The sequence below is a fragment of the Sciurus carolinensis genome, chromosome 12 (assembly GCF_902686445.1).
Source record: "Sciurus carolinensis chromosome 12, mSciCar1.2, whole genome shotgun sequence".
In the NCBI taxonomy this organism is placed as follows: domain Eukaryota; kingdom Metazoa; phylum Chordata; class Mammalia; order Rodentia; family Sciuridae; genus Sciurus; species Sciurus carolinensis.
The window spans coordinates 112,218,019-112,239,797 of record NC_062224.1 but is presented as its reverse complement, the minus strand read 5'-3'; the positions used below and the strand labels follow the sequence as shown (position 1 = coordinate 112,239,797).

General features: G+C 40.1%; 1 protein-coding gene across 3 annotated transcripts in view; it reads right to left on the bottom strand.

The window, feature by feature from the left end:
* Positions 1–8,187: 8,187 nt before the first annotated feature.
* Vamp4 (vesicle associated membrane protein 4) overlaps positions 8,188–21,779 on the bottom strand; it is a 32,020-nt gene continuing 18,428 nt past the window's right edge. For all 3 annotated transcript variants that reach the window (XM_047520591.1, XM_047520589.1, XM_047520590.1), the window contains exons 5-8: positions 17,947–18,047; positions 16,724–16,803; positions 14,184–14,235; positions 8,188–12,258 (exon numbers count right to left, since the gene is read on the bottom strand). In XM_047520591.1, the coding sequence (XP_047376547.1) occupies positions 12,230–12,258; positions 14,184–14,235; positions 16,724–16,803; positions 17,947–18,047 (262 nt within the window). In that variant the 3' untranslated portion in view covers positions 8,188–12,229. The remainder of the gene's footprint in view (positions 12,259–14,183; positions 14,236–16,723; positions 16,804–17,946; positions 18,048–21,779) is intronic.

The following is a 21,779-nucleotide window of genomic DNA, read 5'->3' as shown; positions in this document are numbered from 1 at the left end:
CCCGGGGCTTGCGATGTGCAAGGGACTCCTAAGGGGACACGGAACCTGGAATTCTTCCTGGTTGTCCCGGGGCTTGCGATGTGCAAGGGACTCCTAAGGGGACACGGAACCTGGAATTCTTCCTGGTTGTCCCGGGGCTTGCGATGTGCAAGGGACTCCTAAGGGGACACGGAACCTGGAATTCTTCCTGGTTGTCCCGGGGCTTGCGATGTGCAAGGGACTCCTAAGGGGACACGGAACCCACGGCGAGCAGAGCAGCCGCCAGCCCGTGTGCCTCGCCTTGCTGTGCGCGTGCCCCTGGCGCTTAGGAGCGCTGCCCCGCTGCCCAGCACGCGGCACCGGCTCTGCGTGTCCCCAGCGCCTGTCCCCCGTGAACGCCCCTCGTCCGCCCAGGCTCCGTCCATGGTGCTCCGTGTGTGTGACACGCGAGGTGTGCCCAGGTGAACACGTCCACCCCGCGGGGAGCCCGGGCAGCCCTCCTTCGGCACGTACCCCCGTGCGTGACCCACCACTCATGCTGACACAGGAGAGCGGGGCAGAACTGCGCCCTTCACGTTGTCCTTTATAAGGAACGAGTCCTTCCTCGTCGTCAGTGAGCCAGAGCCCGAGTTGGGAGACTGCCTGCGTGACCCAAAGTGGAACAGAGAAGTTTGTGCCACCTCACCGCTAGCACCCATGAGCTAGGAAGTACGAGAACAAAGCTCTTGTGATGAGTACTTAACACTGGGATTGCGGAATGCAGGTTGAATGCATAATGCAGTTTATTGTAATGATTAAATGTTTAGAATTTTCTTTGCTTAGAATCATTGCTTCTATAAAGCTTTAAAAAACTTTTTAAGACGGTCAATTTTACCATCTTACACCTTCTGACGTGCCTAGCTCTGTGGCGTCAAGAATGTTACTGTGCAGCCATCACTACCGTCCATATCCAGAACTCTTTCATCTTGCAAAACTGAATTTCTCCGGTTAATTGTTAACTCCCCAATCTCCCTCGCTCGGGCTGCTGGCATCACAGTTCTGCGTGCCTTGTAGGAGCGACTCACACAGGCTTGTCTTCCTGTGACTGGCTTATTTCCTTACATCATGTCCTCAGGATCCATCAGGGTTGCAGTGTGTTAGAATTCCTCCCCTTCTTTAGGGCTGGGGATAATATTCCACGGTATATATGTTCCACATTTTGCTTAGCCATTCACAAGCATCCATGGACACTCAAGTTGCTACCAGTCCTTGGCTATTGTGACAGTGCTGCTGGGACCCTGGGTAGCAAACATGAGTTGCTGTTTTCCATGTTTTTTGGTCTGTACAGGGAAGTAGACTTTGTGGATCATACGGCAGTTCTATTTTTAACTTTTTGAGGAACCAGCATTCAGTTTCCATAATGGCTGTACCCGCTTACACTTCTGCCAGCGGGCAAAGGGTTTCAGTTTCTCCTCACCCTCACCAGCACTTGTTATTATTTTTTACAGTACCCACCTAACGGATGTGAAGTGCCATTCCATGATGCTGTTATGCTTTCTACTTTTTTTCTATGCTTTTGAAAGGAAATTAGTTTTGAAGGGAAAAAATGCCTTAAAGTCTTACTGCTTTCTGAACAAGTGCCCCCACATTATAATTCTGCACTGGGTCTTGGAAATCATGGAGCCAGCTCTGCTGATGGGCAGGTGGGGATAACATGTCAAGGGCTTTGGCGGACCCAGGTTGATGAGGCTTCTCTCTAAGGAAGTCCTGGTCACCTCTTTCCTATCTATGCTGACTGGACATTGAAAAACAGACTCAGTGAAAGTTGGGGGATTTATTTAAAGGGGAACTGACCTGGTGGCTACTTTCTGGGTTTCAGCTTCACCTCGTCACACACCAACTGTGTAAGTGCCAGGCAAACTGTCAAACCTCTTTTGAGCCTTGATTGCAGTGGGTGGTGGGTCTGGTGTCCAGGTAGGGAGGTGGGACAGGTCCCAGGGTGGGCCAGTATTATCTTGGAAGGCACTGGCCTTATTTTTTTGAAGCCACAGCATGGCTTTAAAGCTTGCAGGGGAAACAGGACTTTGCCTTTCAACACGGGTACTTCACTTCCGCAGACCAGAGGGCTCTGGGAAACCTGAGGACTCAGGGTTCTCAAGTGTACCTACCAGACACCCCCATCCCATCTCCAGGTGCTATTCCATCCTGACCAGGGCCTGGAATTTGGCTGAGGAGACCTGCTGAGGCTGAGAAGTCATCCTTTTTCCAATGTCAGCTGCCTTACACTCAAGCCTGGGTCTGACCTTCAGCTCTCTGTCCTCCAGCTTCAGGAAATGAAGGTCTCTTTAAATACTTCCAATGAGTTTTTCTAATTCTCACATTTTTCTTTAAATTCCTGGCAATTGCTTGCACCTGTCACTTTCCGTTTTCAAAGCTCTGGTATTCGGCAGCAGCTGTCTCCTTCCAAATCCTTACAATTACTGTGTCTCCTGTTCCTTCCAAATGCACGCCATGCTGCTTACTCTGTGCATCCCCTCCCCTTGGTCCCTCCCACTTCACTGGAAGTGAACATTTTACCAACTGCACTGTTACTGTGTGTCAGAGACCAGTGGTATCAGTACTCAACATAGGCACCAGTGTCATCTTTCATGTTGCTGTGACCACACACCTGACAAGAACAACTTAGAGGAGGATGAGCTTATTTGGGGCTCACAGACTCAATGGTCTCAGTCCATAGATGGCTGACTCCATGGCTCTAGGCCCTAGATAAGGGGGCACATCATGGGGGACGGGCCAATGGAGAAGAGCTGCTCAGCTTGCAGCGGATCAGGAAGGAGGGCAGGAAGGGGCCTCAGGGAAGATACACCCTTCTAAGACAGTCCCCCTGAGTGGCCCACCTCCTCCAGCCACACCCTCCTGCCTACAGTTACCACCCGGTCAGTCCATTCAAACTAGGAGGGACCAAGCAGGTTACAGCTCTCACGATCTAATCATCTCACCTCTGAACATCCCCGATTAACAGGGACTCCTGTGGGGGAACTTCATGTTCAAATGTCCTGTGATTCAATCCTTACGACCCTCCCATCAGAGGGCGATCGATTCCAGAATCCCTGTCTTAGAATTGGTTTTCTAGGATCAACCACCTCTGGTAACAACCATGCTGAGTTCCTCAGGAACAGTCTGATACAGTGATATAGAGGTGTGTGATTCATTGTGGGGATGCTCAACATCTCTGAGGAATGAAGGAATGCAGGACACGGAGGGAAATAGCCAAGAAAGGATGTGGTTGTCTAGGTAGTCCAGGGGTGGGTGTGGCCTCTGACACTTGTATGATGAGTTATCCCACCTTGAGACCAGGGGCTCAGTCTTTTGGGCCCCAGTATTGGCTAGTCTTTGGCTCCAGGGTCCCCCAGGGGATGGATAGAGTTCCTAGGTGAATGTTCCCTTTGGCTGAGAGCAGTTCTCAGAGAAGGAGGCAACTGGGAGCCATTAGCAACATCTAGAAAACCTGCAGATGGTGTCTGGGCATCAGATGTGCTTCTCTTAATTTATTTTATTTTTCTATTTTCTGATTCTTTGTACACAAATGGGGTACAACTTTTCATTTCTCTGGTTGTATCAGAGGCCCTTCTGACCCTGCTTTTGGAATATGACCAGCATGGACTACATAGATCACCGGGTGCTGCATCTATCTCCTGCCACTCCGACACCTGACACGGTTCTGTCGAAAGATCATCCTTCCTCTTGGGGGCCATAGGCGTGGCATGTCTCCATGTGCAGTTGCTTTTAATACTGATAATCAATATATCCTTAGATTCAGATTATAGAGAATACTGGGGAGATTCCATTGTGCTGGGACACAAAATAACATACAATAAAGCTTAATATTAATACTTAGATGAAATCATAAATAAGCAATTATGATTCGCTCACATTTGTAAGGAGCCTGTGATTTCTTTGAGTATACAAATTCTCTAAAAGTTATATATAGGTATATGAGAGTGTATTCCTCTGAGCTTTGATGTGGTGTTTGGTCCTCATTGCTTTCTTAGTGTTTAAGTTTAAGGATATTTTCCCCACTTAATAAAAAATAAATAGATTGATCATAAGTACAATTTGTATTCTTCCTATGTCTAGTTCTTTAAAGATAAAATAGAATTTTAGTCCGCCATTGAGTACATGAAATAGAATAAATATTAACTATAAGCTGATTCCTCTATTCTCTGTTAGTAATAACAAAAACTTTCCACTGTTAATAACTAACATTAGAATTCTTGGAAGGGGTAACTTCTATAGAAACTTAATGATGTATTCTTTCAGGGAAATTAAAACTAAATACAGTAAGAACATGTTTCTCAAATAAGATCATTCATTATACTCTTAAAGATTTTTACTTAATATTCCCTTGTATTAACCATGAAATGATGTAATCAATACCAAAGAAAAAACATACAAAAAGATTCTGTGAACGATAAAGATTCAGCCTCAGCCTCAGAACACTTGGTGGCTCTGTCTGCTGTTTCTCCACCGCGCTGAGCCTCCCATCCACCTAGGACCCCCAACACCTGCTAGGGTTGGACCCCGGCAACTGGGATTCCTTCCCTTTGGTTTCTAGTTGGGTTTAAAATGGGGAGTCCTAGAATCAGGTCAGGACAGAACCGGTCAGGAGTCAAGAAGTTTAGTTTTTACTGCAAGGGCAATGAGAATCCATCATGGGGTTTTAAGAATGAGATGATCTGATTGTTTTGATCACTCAGTTTCTCTCTTGGCTGACTGTACTGTGTCAATTTCCCAGTAATTTTCCATTGAGGGAAGAGACAGAATGTTATATTTTCTGAACCCTCATATTTTTAAGAACATTGTGGTTCTCATGGGTGAGTGATAACTGGTTGGGTGTGAAATTCTTTAGTCTTATTTACATCTCCATTTTCTAGATGCGGCTTAGTGTTCTGTAGTCTGGTGATGGAGAAGACTGTCAGTCTTCCAGCTTTTGCTGCCTTGGAGGTAACCAGGCTCAGTGCTTTCAGGATACTCCCCTTGGTGCTGGGGACGGGATGCACCCATATTTATTTATTTATTTATTTTTATTTTTTTCAGTGCTGGGAATCAAACCCAGGGCCTTATGCTTGCTAGGCAAGCACTCTATCAACTGAGCTATATCCCCAGCCAGCTTGTATTCTTAATGATTGCCATTCTAATTGGAGTGAGATGAAAACTTAGGGTAATTTTGATTTGCATTTCTCTAAATACAAGAGATGTTGAACATTTTTCATTTTCATATATTTGTTGGTCAATTGTATATCTTCTGTGAACTGTCTCTTCAATTCCTTAGCCCATTTATTGATTGGGTTATTTGTTTTTTGAGTTCTTTATAAATTCTGGAGATTAGTGCTCCATCTGAAGTGTGCGTGGTAAAGATTTGCTCCCACTCTATAGGCTCCCTCTTCACATTGTTTCCTTTGCTGAGAAAAAAGCTTTATAGTTTGAATCCATCCCCTTTATTGATTCTTGCTTTTATTTCTTGCACTTTGGGAGTTTGTTAAGGAAGTCTGGTCCTATGCCGACATGAAGATTCGGGCCTACTTTTTCTATTTGTGCTACTTTTTCTATTTGTGCAGGGTCTCTAGTCTCATTCCTAGGTCCTTGATTCATTTTGAGTTGAGTGTGGTGCAGGGTGAGAGATAGAGGTTTAATTTCATTTTGCTGCATGTGGATTTCCAGTTTTCCCAGCACTGTTTGTTGGAGAGGCTGTCTTTTCTCCATTGTGTGTTTTGGGCACCGTTGTCAGGATGTTATCTGCATCTTCTATTCTATACTCCCTCCTACTTCTATCTTAACCCTCTTCACTTCCAGGGCAACCTCCCCTCCACTCTGTGGCAGCCTCCTGAGCCCCTCTCCTCCATCTCTGGGTCCTTCTAGCAATTCCACTGCTTGCTGCTTCAGTGAAGGGCTCACTGTTCGCTGAAGTCTGCTTCCTGGCAAATTATTTTGACTTGTCCTCCTTTTCTCTGACCTAAATTGTCTTCCTGATGCACTAATTGTGCTTTGACCTTCACTTTTCTGCCTTCCTGAGTCATGGAGGCCATGCCTTTAATCCCACTGCAGGTGCTGACACATGCCCAGTCAGCTTGGTCCCTACAGCATGTCATTTTCAGGATCATGGTCTCCCTTTGTATCTCAGGATAATGGACCCATTCATGTAACTACCTGAGCACTCACTGTGACACTTGCAGTTTGGTGAGTGGTTTGGGGTAGGTCTCAGAGAACAAGAGACACATCGCTCTTGGCGGGAAGTTCACCACTAGGTATTGTCGGGTGTCACAAGCGTTAAGTGTCCCGGGAAGGCAGCAGGAAGGGACCGCATGTACTCGGGGAGACGGCACTGACAAGGTGAAATCTGACCAGGTCGTGAGGGTATTCGGGGAAACTGGTCCAAGGCACGGCAGGTGAGGCCTTGAAGTAGGAGCACATTTCGTGTCTGAGGCCAGTGCAGCTGCAGCACAGCCAGGGGACAGACAGGGTCACAAAGGGCCTCAGGTAGACATGAGACCCAGTAGGTCACAAAGGGGCTTTGGCTTTCATTCTAGGGAAGATGGGAAGGCTGTGGAGTTTTTCAGGGGGCAGGCACAGGGATCCCACTGTGTCTCACTGCTGAGCTCAAATGATCCTCCTGCCTCAGCCTCCTGGGTGCTGGGACATCAGGTGCACAACGTCATGCCTTCCGCTTTTTTCACAGGAGAGTTTAAGCCAAGGAATGGCAGAATCTGGTTGTATTTTGAAAGTACTCTTTTCACTATTTTGTTGAGAATGGATTATGGGAAGCAGGGTAAGGGGAGAAGCAGGAGACCAGTTAGAAAAGCAGTGTACAGGAAGGCGGCCCATGGAGGCACAGAGCTGCTCAGATCTTAGAGCTGAAAGGCAGAACAGTCTTTCCTGGTGAATTAGACGCAGGTTTTCGGAGAAATGAAGGAGTTAGTACGACTCCAAGGTTTCCGGCCTGGGCAACTGGAGGGACTCAGCTGCCATCAACAGAGGTGGGATAGAAGGCAGGTGGAATAGTCTCCAAGAACAGAGAGGAATCTTGTTTTGGGGATGCTAAACCTGAACAGAGTAAGACGAAGATGCCAAAATAGAATATTTGAGTCTAAATTCAAGGGAATTCAAGCAGGAGACATAAACTTGGGCTTGTCAGCACAAAGATGCTGTTTAGGTGACAATCTTAGGGAATGTGTGCTTAGAGGGGACCATGAGCAGAATCCGGGAAATTCCAAGGTTTCAGAGAAAAGAAACGACTACCAAGAGAGGAAGAAACAGAGCCCCAGAAGCATGTGTGAACAGGAGAGGAACCGCTGCACCAACGCTGGGACAGGCAAAGATGAGGCCGACAAGGGACCGGGTGTGCTCCTTCCTGGTTCTCAGTGTCACTCACGGGCCCCAAGTGCATCCTCTCAGACACTCTCAGACAAGGTCTAGCCTGTTACTCAACGGAGCAAGGGCCCCACCCTGGCCTTGCTCAGCCATGCATGTGGCTACTAGTCAAGAACCTCATGCCCACGCTCCCCAGCGGTTTCTGGCACTTAATGACATTTCCTCTGTGCCATCTGCTGGGTGTAGGAGGATCTGGAATGGCCGTTCTTTTGCATGCTCAACGGCTGCCTGTGACTTAATATTAGCACTCAGAACGCACTTATGTGTGCCTCCTTGTCTCCAGTCCTGCCCACAGCATTTTGTAGAGACTGTACACCTCATACAATGTGCCCCGATATCACCCCCTATGCTCTTTTGAAGTACTAAAAAGACACAGAGGGAGGTTGGAGGGAATGAGTAATTTCTGGCTTATTTTGAAAGCAGAACTATGCAGCTGAGGGACAGGTGCCAAGTTTTCTGCTTGGGACATATACATTTAAGATAAGTTTGTCCACCTTCTCCTCTTTCAAATAGATGTCATGAGATAAAGCTTGAGTATTCCGTCAATTTCTGCCCCCACAATTGAGACTCAGTGACTACACTGAGAAATTCCTCCTAGATTTCATTATTAGGTTGTACGCTGGGCATAGTTTTTGGTGAAAGAATATCTCTTCTTTTTCTTAATTTTCCTCCATGTATTTTATTGGGAAATCAGGATGAACGAAGCCAGGGGTGATTATTGCAGATGTTACCGCTAAATAAGCTGTGCTTTAAAATAACAGGTAACACACTGAATAAGTCAAAGTGTTTAATTTCATTTTCTATGAAATAGTTTATTTCACTGTTCACTAGGGAGAGGCTACAAATACATATCTTATAAGCGCACACAGGACCAAACTTTGCAACACTGGGAAAAAATGGTTATGAGGAATCAAGAGGCTCAAGAGCAGGGCACACGACGTTTACATCTGCTTGTCTCCCAGCATGCATCTTAAATGTCAAAGGCACTTAGCAAATGAGTAAGTTACAGAGTGTGGAAGGTAAATGATGACATACACCCAGGTACAAGATTAAGTGCTTCAATTTTCTTAGTTTGGTTTTTGACATTTTACTGACTAAAATCTCTTGATTTATGCAATTTACTTTGTAGCCATACAGTAATTAATACGTGACTTGATTTCAAATGAAAAGAATCTAACAGAATATTGTAAAATCAGAATTTTCTATACTCAGTCAGTGTTAAGAACTATGACTTCTAGGTAAAGCTGAAGGTCCCATTACGTCAACCACGTCCCCTCTCCAGTGAACCTGGGGAAGTCGGCTCTCACTTACACACCAGCATGCTGGGGTCTTCGTGACTTTCAAGGCATATCCATGCAACACAGTCCTCCAGCCCCTGCCAGGCACACAGCACTGTGTGGAGGGCTGGGGACAGGAGCAGGGTGTGGTCCCTGCTCTCTAGCTTGTTGATCCACTAACACTGGGTCGGTCAGGCTTTCCTTTTAATTCCTACTCATGTGTTCTAAGCAGCTAGAATCAGAGTTCATGTCCATGTTCCTCATTCTAACTGATTCCTAGGGGGACAGAAAACAGAAAAACAAGAAAACCAGGAAAAACAAAAGCAAAGATGGAGTAAGACTAACATTAAACTCAGAAAGCCAGGTATGTGGCACAGATCCATAGTCCTGGCTACTCTGGAGGCTCAGGCAAGAGTCTGAGCCTAGTGTGGGCAACGTAGCAAGACCCCACCTCAAAAGAACAAACCAAAACCAAAACACAAACCTGCCTGCCCACACCCTGCATCCTAAGGGGTGGGGTCATTCTGTCTATAACATAGACAAAGCACCTACGCAGGGATCACGGCGTACAGCACCCGTCAGCCTCTGAGGAGCCACTGTCTTTGAATTGCTTTGTGGCCATTTCCGGCACTGACGTGATCACAGCCTCCAAGCACATTTCCGTGTGAAGACAAAATCAGATTACCAGAACAGGACTGAATGAGACTCGGATACGATACAATTAAAGCCATTTAGTGGCACATGTTCTCAACATGGAAACACAATTTCTTGCATATTTTCAACCACCGTGTAGATACAGACATGGACTCAGAGCAGGGGTGGGTGACAATGCTGACAGCACATGGAGCCAGCTGAAGAAGGTGCTGGCAACGCGAGAGCTTGGTCTATGCACACAGAAGCACTCAAAGGACACGCATGCCACACAGGATTCGAAGATGCCAATTTTTGTTAATAAAAATGGCAACACTATAATTTTCTAATGCAGCATACAGAAATGCACAGAAAGACTGCACCAGCAGGAGTACAGGGAGCTACTGCGAGGTACTTCCATCCCGGTGTGTACTAAGTGGCCTCCTTCCATGGTTTCACAATTGAACGTCCCTTTAACAAAGCCATCTCCCGGTCTGTAACATCTTAGGGCATTTCCTAGTGAACTCTGCTAGGACAGAGGAGTCGAAAGTCCACATCTATTACCGACTGAAAATCAGGACAAGGACCCGTGAGTACTATGATCACAAAACTGCTGAAAGACAATTCTGCAGTTAAACACAGGTCACAAGGGCATGTTTCACACACAAAAACTGCGACCTGACTTCACTGGGTATCAACCACTTTTTACAAAGCTATTTGAATTTTTCTGTTGATCTTCACTGTTTTAAATAATGACAGTTTTGATGGTGGTAAAACTTCATTTTTTCAAGTACAAGATGATCTGAGCTGAATGAGAAAAAGAGTGATTAAGGGCAGGAATGAAGGTAGGTCTGACATCAATTTGAACTGTTTTGTTTTTTGATCTTAAAACAGCTCTGTTTCCAATGTTACCATAAAAATGTCACAAACATGCCAGGCTTTTTAGGGTTTCAGGATTAATCAACACCAGGACAGACAAAATGATAAATTGTGAACCAAGCCTCTATACTGCCAAGTTCCCAGAGTCACATGTCTACCACCGGTATTCCCAGCAGCAATATATTTAAATACAAAGACAACTGCATATATACAATATTGTCATATAAATATTTCCTTTATTTTTGTTTAAAAATCTTAAAAATAATTTTATTTTAATAATTATTTCTTTGAAAGTGGCATACTTTACCAAAAGAAACACTAGAAATGTGGTCTTTTTAAGAAATAATCTTCATCTTTGCCAATATATATTCTAAAGAAATCAGATTTCTACACCAACTAATGGAAAATTAACCATTTATAAGTATGTTCCAATCTAAATAAAAAACATACATACATATATCAGGACTGATTCTGCCAATTCAGTTAAAACATTTCCATTCCTGAACTATTAGCTACTGAAAGTCTAAAAATGCTCATTTTTTGGGTACCCTCCTTTGTCAAAGAATGTACTAGCAGTTCAGATGTTGTTTATATAATTGACACCTAGAGAAGGAGACCCCAGAGACAACACCCAGCAGTCTGTAAGACTAGATCTCTTTTCCAATGTTCTATGAAAATTATGAAATTTAGCAATTATATTGAGATCTTTGTAACTTGAAAGTGTCCTGAGTATTTTTTAATCTACTTTCTCCAAATTTCTTTCTATTCTAAATAGAATATTTTGCCTCCTGGTACTAATAATGTAGAATTAATCAAACAAATACATTCTATGTTTGGGACATTTTGAATTAAAATGACCAAAGAAATGAAATCTGTTAAACCAGATCATTACTTCCCCCTTTAAATACTGGTCATTTCCATGAACCTATTTCTGCCCCCTCCAACCAAGGACGCCCATGTGCATGCATCTTCTCTTCACCTGTTTAAACAGTACAAGGAAGTCAGTGCATTTTAAAATTAATATATTTAACCACCATAAGAACAGGCGAGGTTAATGGTGATGCCGCAGCACTTGGTTGCCGACTGGCAGTCTACAGAGGAACCTGTTCCCCCAGTTTTTACTACTTACCCTGTTCTGACACTAGACTGTGCAAGGTCTGGCTCTGCGAGTATAATCAGAGAACACAGACATGAAAGCCAGAACAGGGACTGGGCTAAGCTTAGCATTTCAGGCAAAAGGGTAAAAGTTAAAGAGAAAAACTAAAAGAAGTAAAATTAAGGAAAAAGTTACCTGTGGATTTTATTTACCCATACTAGGACTGGTCCCTTCTTACTGGAGTTTTACAACTGACTGGACCATGACTCAAAGCTATAAATATTGGTCATTTTCAAACACTTCAACAACATTCTTCAATAATTTTATTGTCTCCAGATTATGGTGCCATACTATGCTCTTTCCTGTTTAAAACTTCCATTTCCATAATCCATTCCCTTGTACAACTGGAAGTAGGTTTACTGGAATGTTCTTAGTTATAGCTGAAGGCAGAAACATTTACAACATTTAGCTTTTGTTAACACCCGTAAACATGTGGAAACTGCTTTCAAAGCAACTGTAATATGAAAAGAATGATATTCTTGCAAATGTTGATGGTTGTGCATCTCTTAGCTTATTAGTCTGGTATGCTACACAGGCTTCCTGACCTCATCTCCATGCACTAATCCAAGTCCTTGTGCCACTAAAACACTAGTATGAAACACTGCCATCAGTATTTAACTATATACACAAATAATGAACTGGCAAGTATCGAGTTTCAAATTAGATCCTTAGAATATAGTTACTTTGTGTTACACATAATTATTATAAGCACATTTTGTTAGAAGGGAAGAAGTTAATTCAACATTCTCAATGCTCCAATTTGAAGTGATACCTGCCTCTTAGTTTCTTGGAAAGAAGTTTTGGAAGTTATATACATATATTTCATTTAAATTATACAGCGATCTTTTATTATTATTATTATTGTCCCAGATCTTGTTTAATGAAGATCTCTGCCATCAAATCAAGTACGGTATTTCACAACTATAAGAACTGTAAGAGAAAGAAATAAAAAAAGATCAAAATCAGTTTCATATGTTATTAGAAGCAATATTCCTAAATGTAGTTACGTCTACTTTCAGAAAGGGGTAAACAAGGGCTGAACTTTTATCCAAGTTAACAAATAATAAGAAATAAAATACAAGAATATCACAAAATAACCCAAATGTCCAACACAAGCATTTTGATCAAATTATGGCATAATAATAGCATGCTGCTGCCAAAATATCACAAACATATTTAATGACATGGGAAAATGTTCACAGTATATTTATTAGGAAATATTTACAATATCTGAGTTTCTGAAGAACATGCTTACATAAATAGGAAAAGATCAGAAATATATACTATAGTTTTAGTAATAAGTAGCTATCTCTGTGTGGTTAAGATTATTTTATTTCCTTCTTTACATTATTCCTCATTTTACACGTTGATTACCATATGTGGCTGACTCTTGCTATTTGATACAGTGATGTTCTATAAAGTTAACATAAACACTGAATTAGTGAACACTGAATCACAGCTCCCAGGGAAAACACAGTCCCAAGTTCTTATGAGGCTCTGGCTACATTTTTGTCAACAAACTGATACATCACCTTGTTTTCTGTAGAAAGACATTTATTATGCATTGTTGATCCAATGACACTGAACTCAAGGCTGACAGCACCAGATCATGCTGAACAAAGACTGCCCAACATGTGGCTTTCTCTTGGGGCACAGTATGGCCTTCATGTACTTACTATACTAGCGAGTACTTCAGAACTGGGGCCAGGGGCATTTAAAACCACAAAACCACCAACAAAAAGCACAAAAATGTGAAAAATGGGGCACTTGTAGAGTATAGAAAGGCTACTTATTATGTAATGAAAGTTGAAAGAAGGCAGAAGAGATGGCCTCGTCTGACCTCAGTTGGAGACCCTCATGCAGAAGATTCAAAGAAAATATCTGCTAATGACAGTAAAAAAGCAACATGAGCATTGATTTGGGGATCACAAATAAGTTTCAGCTTATTGCACAAACCCAGAATTCACAACTAAAGAGAAAACTGTATTTTCTTTTCTTTTTTTGGTCCTGGGGATTTAACCCTGGGTACTTTACCACTAAGTTACATCCTCAGCCCTTTTTATTTTGAGACAGGGTCTCACTAAGTTGCTGAAGGTCTAAATTGCTAAGGCTGGCTTTGAACTTGATCCTCCTGCTTCAGTTGCAATTACAGGGCTGCACCAACAGGAGAGATGAGACAACTGTATTTCTTAGTAACAAAAGTTTTTTTCTGTTTAAAAGGAGAATAGCCTCATTAACATTTTCACATGTTTATTCTGAGGTACTTTCAAGACCTACTGAATAAAATCTTAATAAAATCTCTGTGAACATAGGTAAAGAGGGCTTAAAGAAAAGTAGATACTAAAAAATGACTTGACCTTAAAAACAGTATTAAGGAAAAAAGGAGCAAAAGGAGTTATGCTTTACGGACTGTAGTTCAGTTCAAATCCACAACCAAACAAAACTAAAGATGCATCATCTGGAGAATTTAACTGGATCTATCCTTTAAAAACAACTGCCAGCTGCTAACTGACATACCTGAAAGCTAACAGTAAACAGAAGGTGATGATTTCATCCTAAGTGAACAGGAACCAGACCTGGCCTTGAACAAGTCACTCAGCCCTGCATGTTGGGGTGGTAATGAGGGGTCAGAGAGGGCTTCCCTTTGAGACTCTGCCTCTCTCCCTGTAGAAATGTACATCTGTATATTCACAAACACATTAGAACATTTTTAGAGATTCACAGATAAGGACTCAGTTAAGCAAATCACTCAGTCCTGACATTAGACACACTAGGTAAACTGAAAATAAAAGGGAATTAATTGACCTTCAAAACAAATAATAACCCCAAGAAGTAATAATCTAGTAAATACTTACTGATAATCACTAGCAAAAGGATGACAGCAACCAAAGCCATGATGGCTTTTATCTATAACACACAAAAAGACACATGAAAGATACTGTCTGATTCATTTATAAAGCCTAAAAGCCAGGACTATGTTCTGTTATCTGCCATGTTACTCTAACTCATTAAGGAACAGGCACATTTCTTGAAAGATTTTAATTTGTTTCTAACATGAACTTGATGGCTGTTTTGCATTCTTTGATAAATAATTTGAGTTCCCCCAAATCTGAAGGCTTTTATATTTTTCAAGGCTGTGCTGCACAATATACAGGGTCTGGACCCTCTGTCTATGTGTCACATGCTTGTCTCTAATGAGGCCAGGAAAAGCGTACGATATTTTAGCAACTCTGTCCGAGAGTCAGGATGTGACAGCCAGCACGGACAGTCAATAACCAGTGGTCTTCCCTTATCTGAGGGGAATACGTTCTTGTGAATGTGATCCCACTGGATGCCTGAAACCATGGAGAGTCAGTCCTAGATACACTGTTTTCTCCTAAACATGCAAACCTAAGTATGCATGAGTACAGTAAGAGATTAACAACTAAAAAAACCAATTAAAAAACAGAACTATAAACAATTTATTTGTAGTAAAAGTCATGTGAATTCAGTATCTCTCTCTTGAAAGAGTTGAGACAAATGTTAACATTTTTGGACCACAGCTGACTGTGGGTAACTGGAATTTTGGAAAGCAGTATATTTACAGTACATATTCTCAAAGTATAGGTGAGTACCATTGGTGTTATCTTCCCTCACTTTCTTCATGGTGCCTTAATTTCTATTTCAAAGAAAATAGATTCTTCATGAACAGCCTAAGAGTATTTGGTATCAGTTTCACAATCAAGAGGAGAAACCTTAAATCAATTCCCAGTCAGCTACTTGACACTTGAAGCTCATGTTATCTTTCTATATAAAACTGTCAAGTTCATCATTTAATCCTAAAATGCATAAATTTTAAATTTCATTTCTTTGATGAACTCTTATTTTTATCATTTTTATAAATAGTTGATTAAAAACGGTTCACTCAGAAAGAAGACACCCAGTTATCATAAACAGATAAACAGTCCAATGAGTATCACAAATAGAAACAGAGATAATGTTTCTAAAAATAGAATTAATGGTGACATGTCTGTGGCATTCCATTCATGACAGTAAACAAAGTGAACCAGGGAATACATGGCTCAGCAATTTGGAGATCAGTGCCTATTAAAATTATTCATTATAATAACCAAAAAATGTAGAAACAGATTCAGAACTAATGGAGATAGGAACTATATTTTCAGCAGGTATCTGGGTCCACACTGTACTAAAAACTAAAGTTTTTTTTTTTTTTTAATATTGTTTTCAGCTGTAAATGGACACAATAATGGAATGCTACAATAATTTATTTATTTATTTTTATGGGGTGATAAGGATTGAACCCAGTGTCTCACGCATGCTAGGCAAGCATTCTACCTCTGAGCCACAACCCCTGGCCCAAAAAGTGTTTTAATCCTGTATCTAACCTGAAAAATTTTCTAAAGAAATTTGGAATTTTATTGGTAGTTTTTCCACTTTGCCCAAAATACTCATTAATTTGCCCTGTTAATATAAATGTAAGTTAGGCTTAGTTAACTTTAGAAAAAATTTTAAATGGAAATATTGATACTGATTTTTAAAACACCTAAATGAACAGTTTTCTGTTCATTAAGTAGTAGCCTTTCTTAAGAGGTGAATTCACTTCTATAAAATGATCTGCAGGAATATAATAGTATATAGGGATTCCAGTCTTTTCCTTGTTAAATTTTTTTGTTGTTATTTGTTTATCCAGGGAGGAAGGAAGTATCCTGGCCATGTTTATCATGCCCCATTTTAAGAATAAGTCATCACTGTCCCATTGTCCCAGGTTAAGGGGCTAGGGTCACAGGGCTAAGCTACATGCTTGTAAGTGGAAGAAAGGCAAACAAAATAGGTTGTCTGACTTCGAGTCATATGTTGCTTCCCAGGACATGGCTGAACATTTAAGAAAATTTTCTTTATTCTTATTTCTTTGAATAATGGGGTTTTCTTTCCTTAATCCCATTTGTTGTGAGAGATTCTGATAAACCCCTTTTAGTTTTTCCTCTTCTCAAAAAATCGTATTTTTTTCTGCTTCCATTTTATTTTTATAATATCTACATAATGCTACAGGTTGCTCCAAAAAGCACTAATAATAAATTATGAGAAAATGTTATAATTAAGTTTAGAGGTAGTTAATTATTAATAAAATGTAGATTATTTTCATGAAGAAATCTATGAAAACATCCTTGTAGATACTGCTTGATTCCTTTACTTATTCCCTGCCCCCAAAGAATTCATTGATTCAGCAATATTTACCAAGTTCCTTCCATGTCCAGGTTCAGATGAACAGTAATAAGCGAGACAGTTACAGTCCCTGTCCTCACAGAGCTCAGCCTGCACAGGCCCCTCTCCTTCCTGTCTTGGACTACCACTTGGGAGGCTGGCCAGTCTGGCCAGTGTCTTCTAATTCACTTACTTTGCATCCACGCCACCACATTTGCCTTCGAAGTTGTTTGGCTCTGTTGCTAAAAGCAGTTGCATTATCCGATAAGCTTTCTATATCACACAGAGGATGGAGAGAAGGATTAAACGACATAACAGGATTCTTTTATCTAGTCACACAAAGACAAGAAAATATTAATTTCTACTTCTGTAAATTTGTTCCCTTTTAAGCATGAAAACATCCTCCACCCACAAATTCCACCGTTCTCCTTAGTTAAAACAAAACTAAAAAGCAAAACATAGTTGCAGGTTGGTTAGCTCAATTTATTTTTACTATGAGATGAGAAAAGCTTTCCCAGGGACCAGATGCTTATAAAAAAAATCTATAAATTCTGGTGAGAAAATACTCCTTAAGAAAACAAATACTAGGCATTGCGGATACAGCTCAGTGGTAGAGCACCCACCTGCTTGGCATTCATAAGGCCCCAGGCTCAATCCCCAGCACCAGAAAAATCAAAACAAAACAAAAAACACTTGTCGCATCTCTAAGAAAAAATTACAAATGAAGAAAGATTTGTAGAAAAGTGATTGATTTTGAGGGAAAATGATATAAATTTTAAAGTAACTAAGCAAGTCTTTTGGTCAAGCAAGTCTGTCAATAATTAATTAGGTATCCAGCCATTCACCAAACAACTTCAGTGACTAATGTGCCAGGAACTGTTAGAAGTACAAAGACTAACATCTGTCAGTAAAGAAAGGCTACTAAGTTACCAGAGAAGGCATAAATAACCAGGTATTCTGCTATTCACCAAACAATATTTGAGAGCCTAGTGTGTGCTAGGAACTGTTAGGATGGAGGTAACATCTGTCAGTAAAGGTTACTAAGTTACCATAAAATAAAAACATCAGATAAGTTTGAAAAAGTGTTGGAAAAAAGTGATCAGATCTTTATGCCTTGAGATTATGAGAAACAAAGCATATCCACATACTGGGGCAAAAGAAAAATGTAGCTCAACTCTTCAGGTTTCAACAAGAATTTTAAATTCTCCATTCTCAACTGAACAGTAAGGAAATAATACAATAAGATGAGATGATTCAAAGTAAAGGGAGCAAAAATTAAACCACAAAGGTCATACTTCTAAAATTCAAACACCAATTCCTAAGCCAAGATTCCTAAATACTGGCTAGACTAGAGGGGAAAGACAAAAATTGGTAAAACACAGATCAATAATACCAGGAAATATGAAGTAGCTGTACCTGATTTGTCCTGCAGTTCATCTAGTCTCTCCCCTCTTTCAATTACCTTTGTAATATTTTCTTGCATGACATCAATAACTTCATCCACTTGATTCTGAACACTAGTTTAAAAAAAGATAAATATTCTTTTAAGAATGTTTATAGTTTTGAAACTTGTATTAGACAACAGAGAATAGCACATTCTAAGAGAATTATTTTCACTATAAAATTTTAGTAAGCAATGCTCTTTCCTCTGTGGCCTTAAGTATGCAGATAATTAACGAAATCATGATATAAATTAAAGTGATATTTAACTGAGCGTTTAGCCATTCCTTTGACTAATAATGTAATCTATAAGCAAATTAAATGTACTGTCAGAATGCACATTAACTGCAAAACTTAACCAAACAGCTTGACTCTAAGGTTTCATTTTCTGCTGAAGCAGCATGTAAACATAGTCATAACCTACCTTTGCTGTGTTTCATACACAAAGGCTGACAAAGGTGTTTGCCCAGGTGTGTTAGAAGTTTCCAAAATGGAAATGAAAGGTATACCCTAGGAGATACTGCTGCTCAATGAATGTAACACTTCACTGCTCATCAGTTTCTTTAAAATGTAACAGGGTTTAAGACAATTGTGGATACCCAGGAATGTTCTGAAGCACTCACCAGAAAGCAAAAATGAAAATTTCTTTGTGTCTCCTCAAAACAAAAATGTTTTCCTTCTTTATAGTAGGTGATAGGGGCCTATTCTAACCTAATTTCAACTGAAAACCCAACTTAAAAGTTAACTTTAAGAATAGTCAACAACCTACTATCACTCAGTGCTCCAACCACTAGACAAAGCATTATCTTAATTTATGAAATGTCATGACAATGAAATATTTAAAAGGAGAAATAAAGTGAACTGATGGCTCTTATAACTCAAAAATTGTTTAAAGTGCATTAGATTATTATCAACTAAGTATTTAATATGTATATTTAAATAAGGAAATGTAATTGTGTTTCCAGTTGGAGAATGGGAACTTTCCATTTTTTTTTTAACTGGTGCATTATAGTTGTATATAACAGTGGGATTTGTTATTACATATAAGCACATGCATAAAATAAAACAATATAATTTACCTAGTATCATTTCTCGTCCCTTCTCCCTTCCGCTGGTCCCTTTCCTCTGTTCTCAAGATCTCCCTTCCATTTTCATAAGATCCCTTCCCCCAACATATTTCCCCCTTCTCTCTAGCTTTCACATATGAGAGAATACATGACACTTCACTTTCTTAGTTTGGCTTATTTTGCCAAACAATGTCCCCAAGTTCCAACCATTTTCCTGCAAATTACATAATTTCATTCTTCTCTATGGTTGAATAAAACCTGTTTCTACTAATGGACACCTAGGCTAGTTCCATAGTTTGGTTATTGTGAACTGCACTGCTATAAACATGGCTATGCATGTGTCACTATAGTACGCTGACTTAAATTCTTTAGGATCAATACTGAAGAGTGATATGGCTGGGTCATGTAGCGGCTCCTTTTCTAGTCTCCTGAGGAACATCATAATTGATTTCCACAGTGGTTGTACTAACTTACAATGCCACCAACAGTGTGTAAGTGTTCCTTTTTCTCCACATCTTCTTCAACGTTATTGGATTATTGATGACTGCCATTCTGACTGGAGATGAAATCCCAGTGTAGTTTTGATTTACATTTCCTTAACTGTTAATAATGTTGAAACATTTTTCATATATTCGTTGGCCATTTATTTATTTTGAGAAGTATCTGTTTAATTCATTTGCCCATTTATATATATTTTTTGGTGTTAAGTTTTTTGAGTTTTCTTATATTCTGGATATCAATCCTGTCAGAAGAGTAGGTAGCAAAGATTTTTCTCCCATTCTGTAGTTTCTCTCTTCATTTTCTTATTTCCTTTGCTGCGCAGAAGCTTTTTAATTTGATGGCATCCCATTTATTAACTCTTGGCATTGTTTCCTGAGCTTTAGGGATCTTACTGAGAAAGTTCTTGCCTATGCCTATATCCTGGAGTGCTGACTTTACATTTGCTTCTAGGAGTTACATAGTTTGTTAATTCCTAGGTCTTTGATCCATTTTGGGTTGACTTTTATGCAAGGTGAGAAATAAGGATATATATAGTCTCATTCTACATATGAATAATCAGTTTTCCACTACATATGAATAATAAGTTATCTACCTGGGGAACTTCTGAAAAATTTTCACAAAACACTTGTCTTCTGTCTACCCGACTCTATCCTCCAAACTAAATGAGAGTTGGGGTGAGGCATGGTCATGTGTAATTTTTAAGAGTTCCAGCCTTTCCCTAACACTTAAATATTTCTTTAAAACATTCACTTTAAAAACAGAATGAAGGCCCATTTAGACACAGGTGTATTCGAAGGAACTCTTTATGCCGGAAGACTACCTCCTTCCCATGTGGAGTGTTGTGTGAGCCACTGATTATCCTCGCACAGGCTTCAGGAAGCACTCAGCTTCCCAAAGTTCTGTGCCTCCCGCACAATATTCCACTGAAGGCTGTAAGGCTGAAGCTCAATCAAGCAGGGACATGAAGAATTCTCTTCTGCCCAAACAGATCTGAAAAAGCCCCCAGTCTCTTAGATGTCTTGATGCAACTCCTAATTATCTAAGCAGAGAGCTAAAGATGCGTATCTTATAGAATAACAATGGCATACTTACACAATGAATCAAGTTACTCAACAAATAATTAATGAGCACCTATTATGTTACTATTTTAGGTACTGAGAAAACAACAAAGAACAAAACAATTCTGTCCCTCAGAGAATTTATGTTTAAATGGGCAATGAAGGCAGTGCATTCAAACAGCCTGCTCAATCCCATTACTCTTGTTTTATTTACAGCATTTAACAGTAAGTGCATGTACCTACTTCCGTACATGCTTATTTTCTGCCTCTCCCCACTGTAAGGCAAGCTCAAAGAATACAGGGACCTTGACTGTTTTGTCCACTTACATAACCACAGTACCTACAATGGTGCTTGGGGTAGAGTAAATATTTGCTGAGTAAGTGCATAATTTGAGTATGAATCTTGCAAAGCATACCTAGTTATTTGAAAAGAGATATAAAGCAGTGATTACAATTAACTATAAAATTGAAGCAAATCCAATGTTCTTCATGGACCAATCTTGAAACTCCCAGGTATTTTTGTTTTCCTATCTTAAAACAAGCAATGATAGTTAACAGGGTAAAGTAAGGCAGTGTGGAGAGATGGAATGAACAGATTATTGCTATTATGGATATTAATATACCTACACTACACGTTTTTGTTTTTAAAATAAAACCAAAAACCTGAAGAAAAAGCTATGGTCCCAGGATCTCCATAAGTAAAAGACTCCACAGACACACAGATGAATTAGAATTGGAACAGAACCCATAAAATTCTGGGTTAATTCTTAGATTACCTAGGAGTCTTACCTCAAGAACATGGCATACATGTAATACAACTCTAATGGGACTATTCTAACATTTTAACTATTTTATTAAGTGATCAATGAATATTTTCTTCTTCATAGATTACTATCCACTGGTATAAATCTCACTCTAAATGTAGAAACTGTGCAACCTTTATTCAGGGTTGGAAAAATCTCATGTGTTTCTATATTTCAAGATGCCTTCATACATAGAACACAATTTTTGTAGGAGAAAATACTATTTAATATGAAGGATAATTTTTAGCAAAACAGCGATAAAACACTTCCCCAAGACTGCTTATGTTTCCATGCTGGTTATGAACCTCTATCTTATTTACATTGGACTTTTTCCGATATGCTGTAAATCCTAGAAAAGCAGACACTGCTCAGCTCCTCTT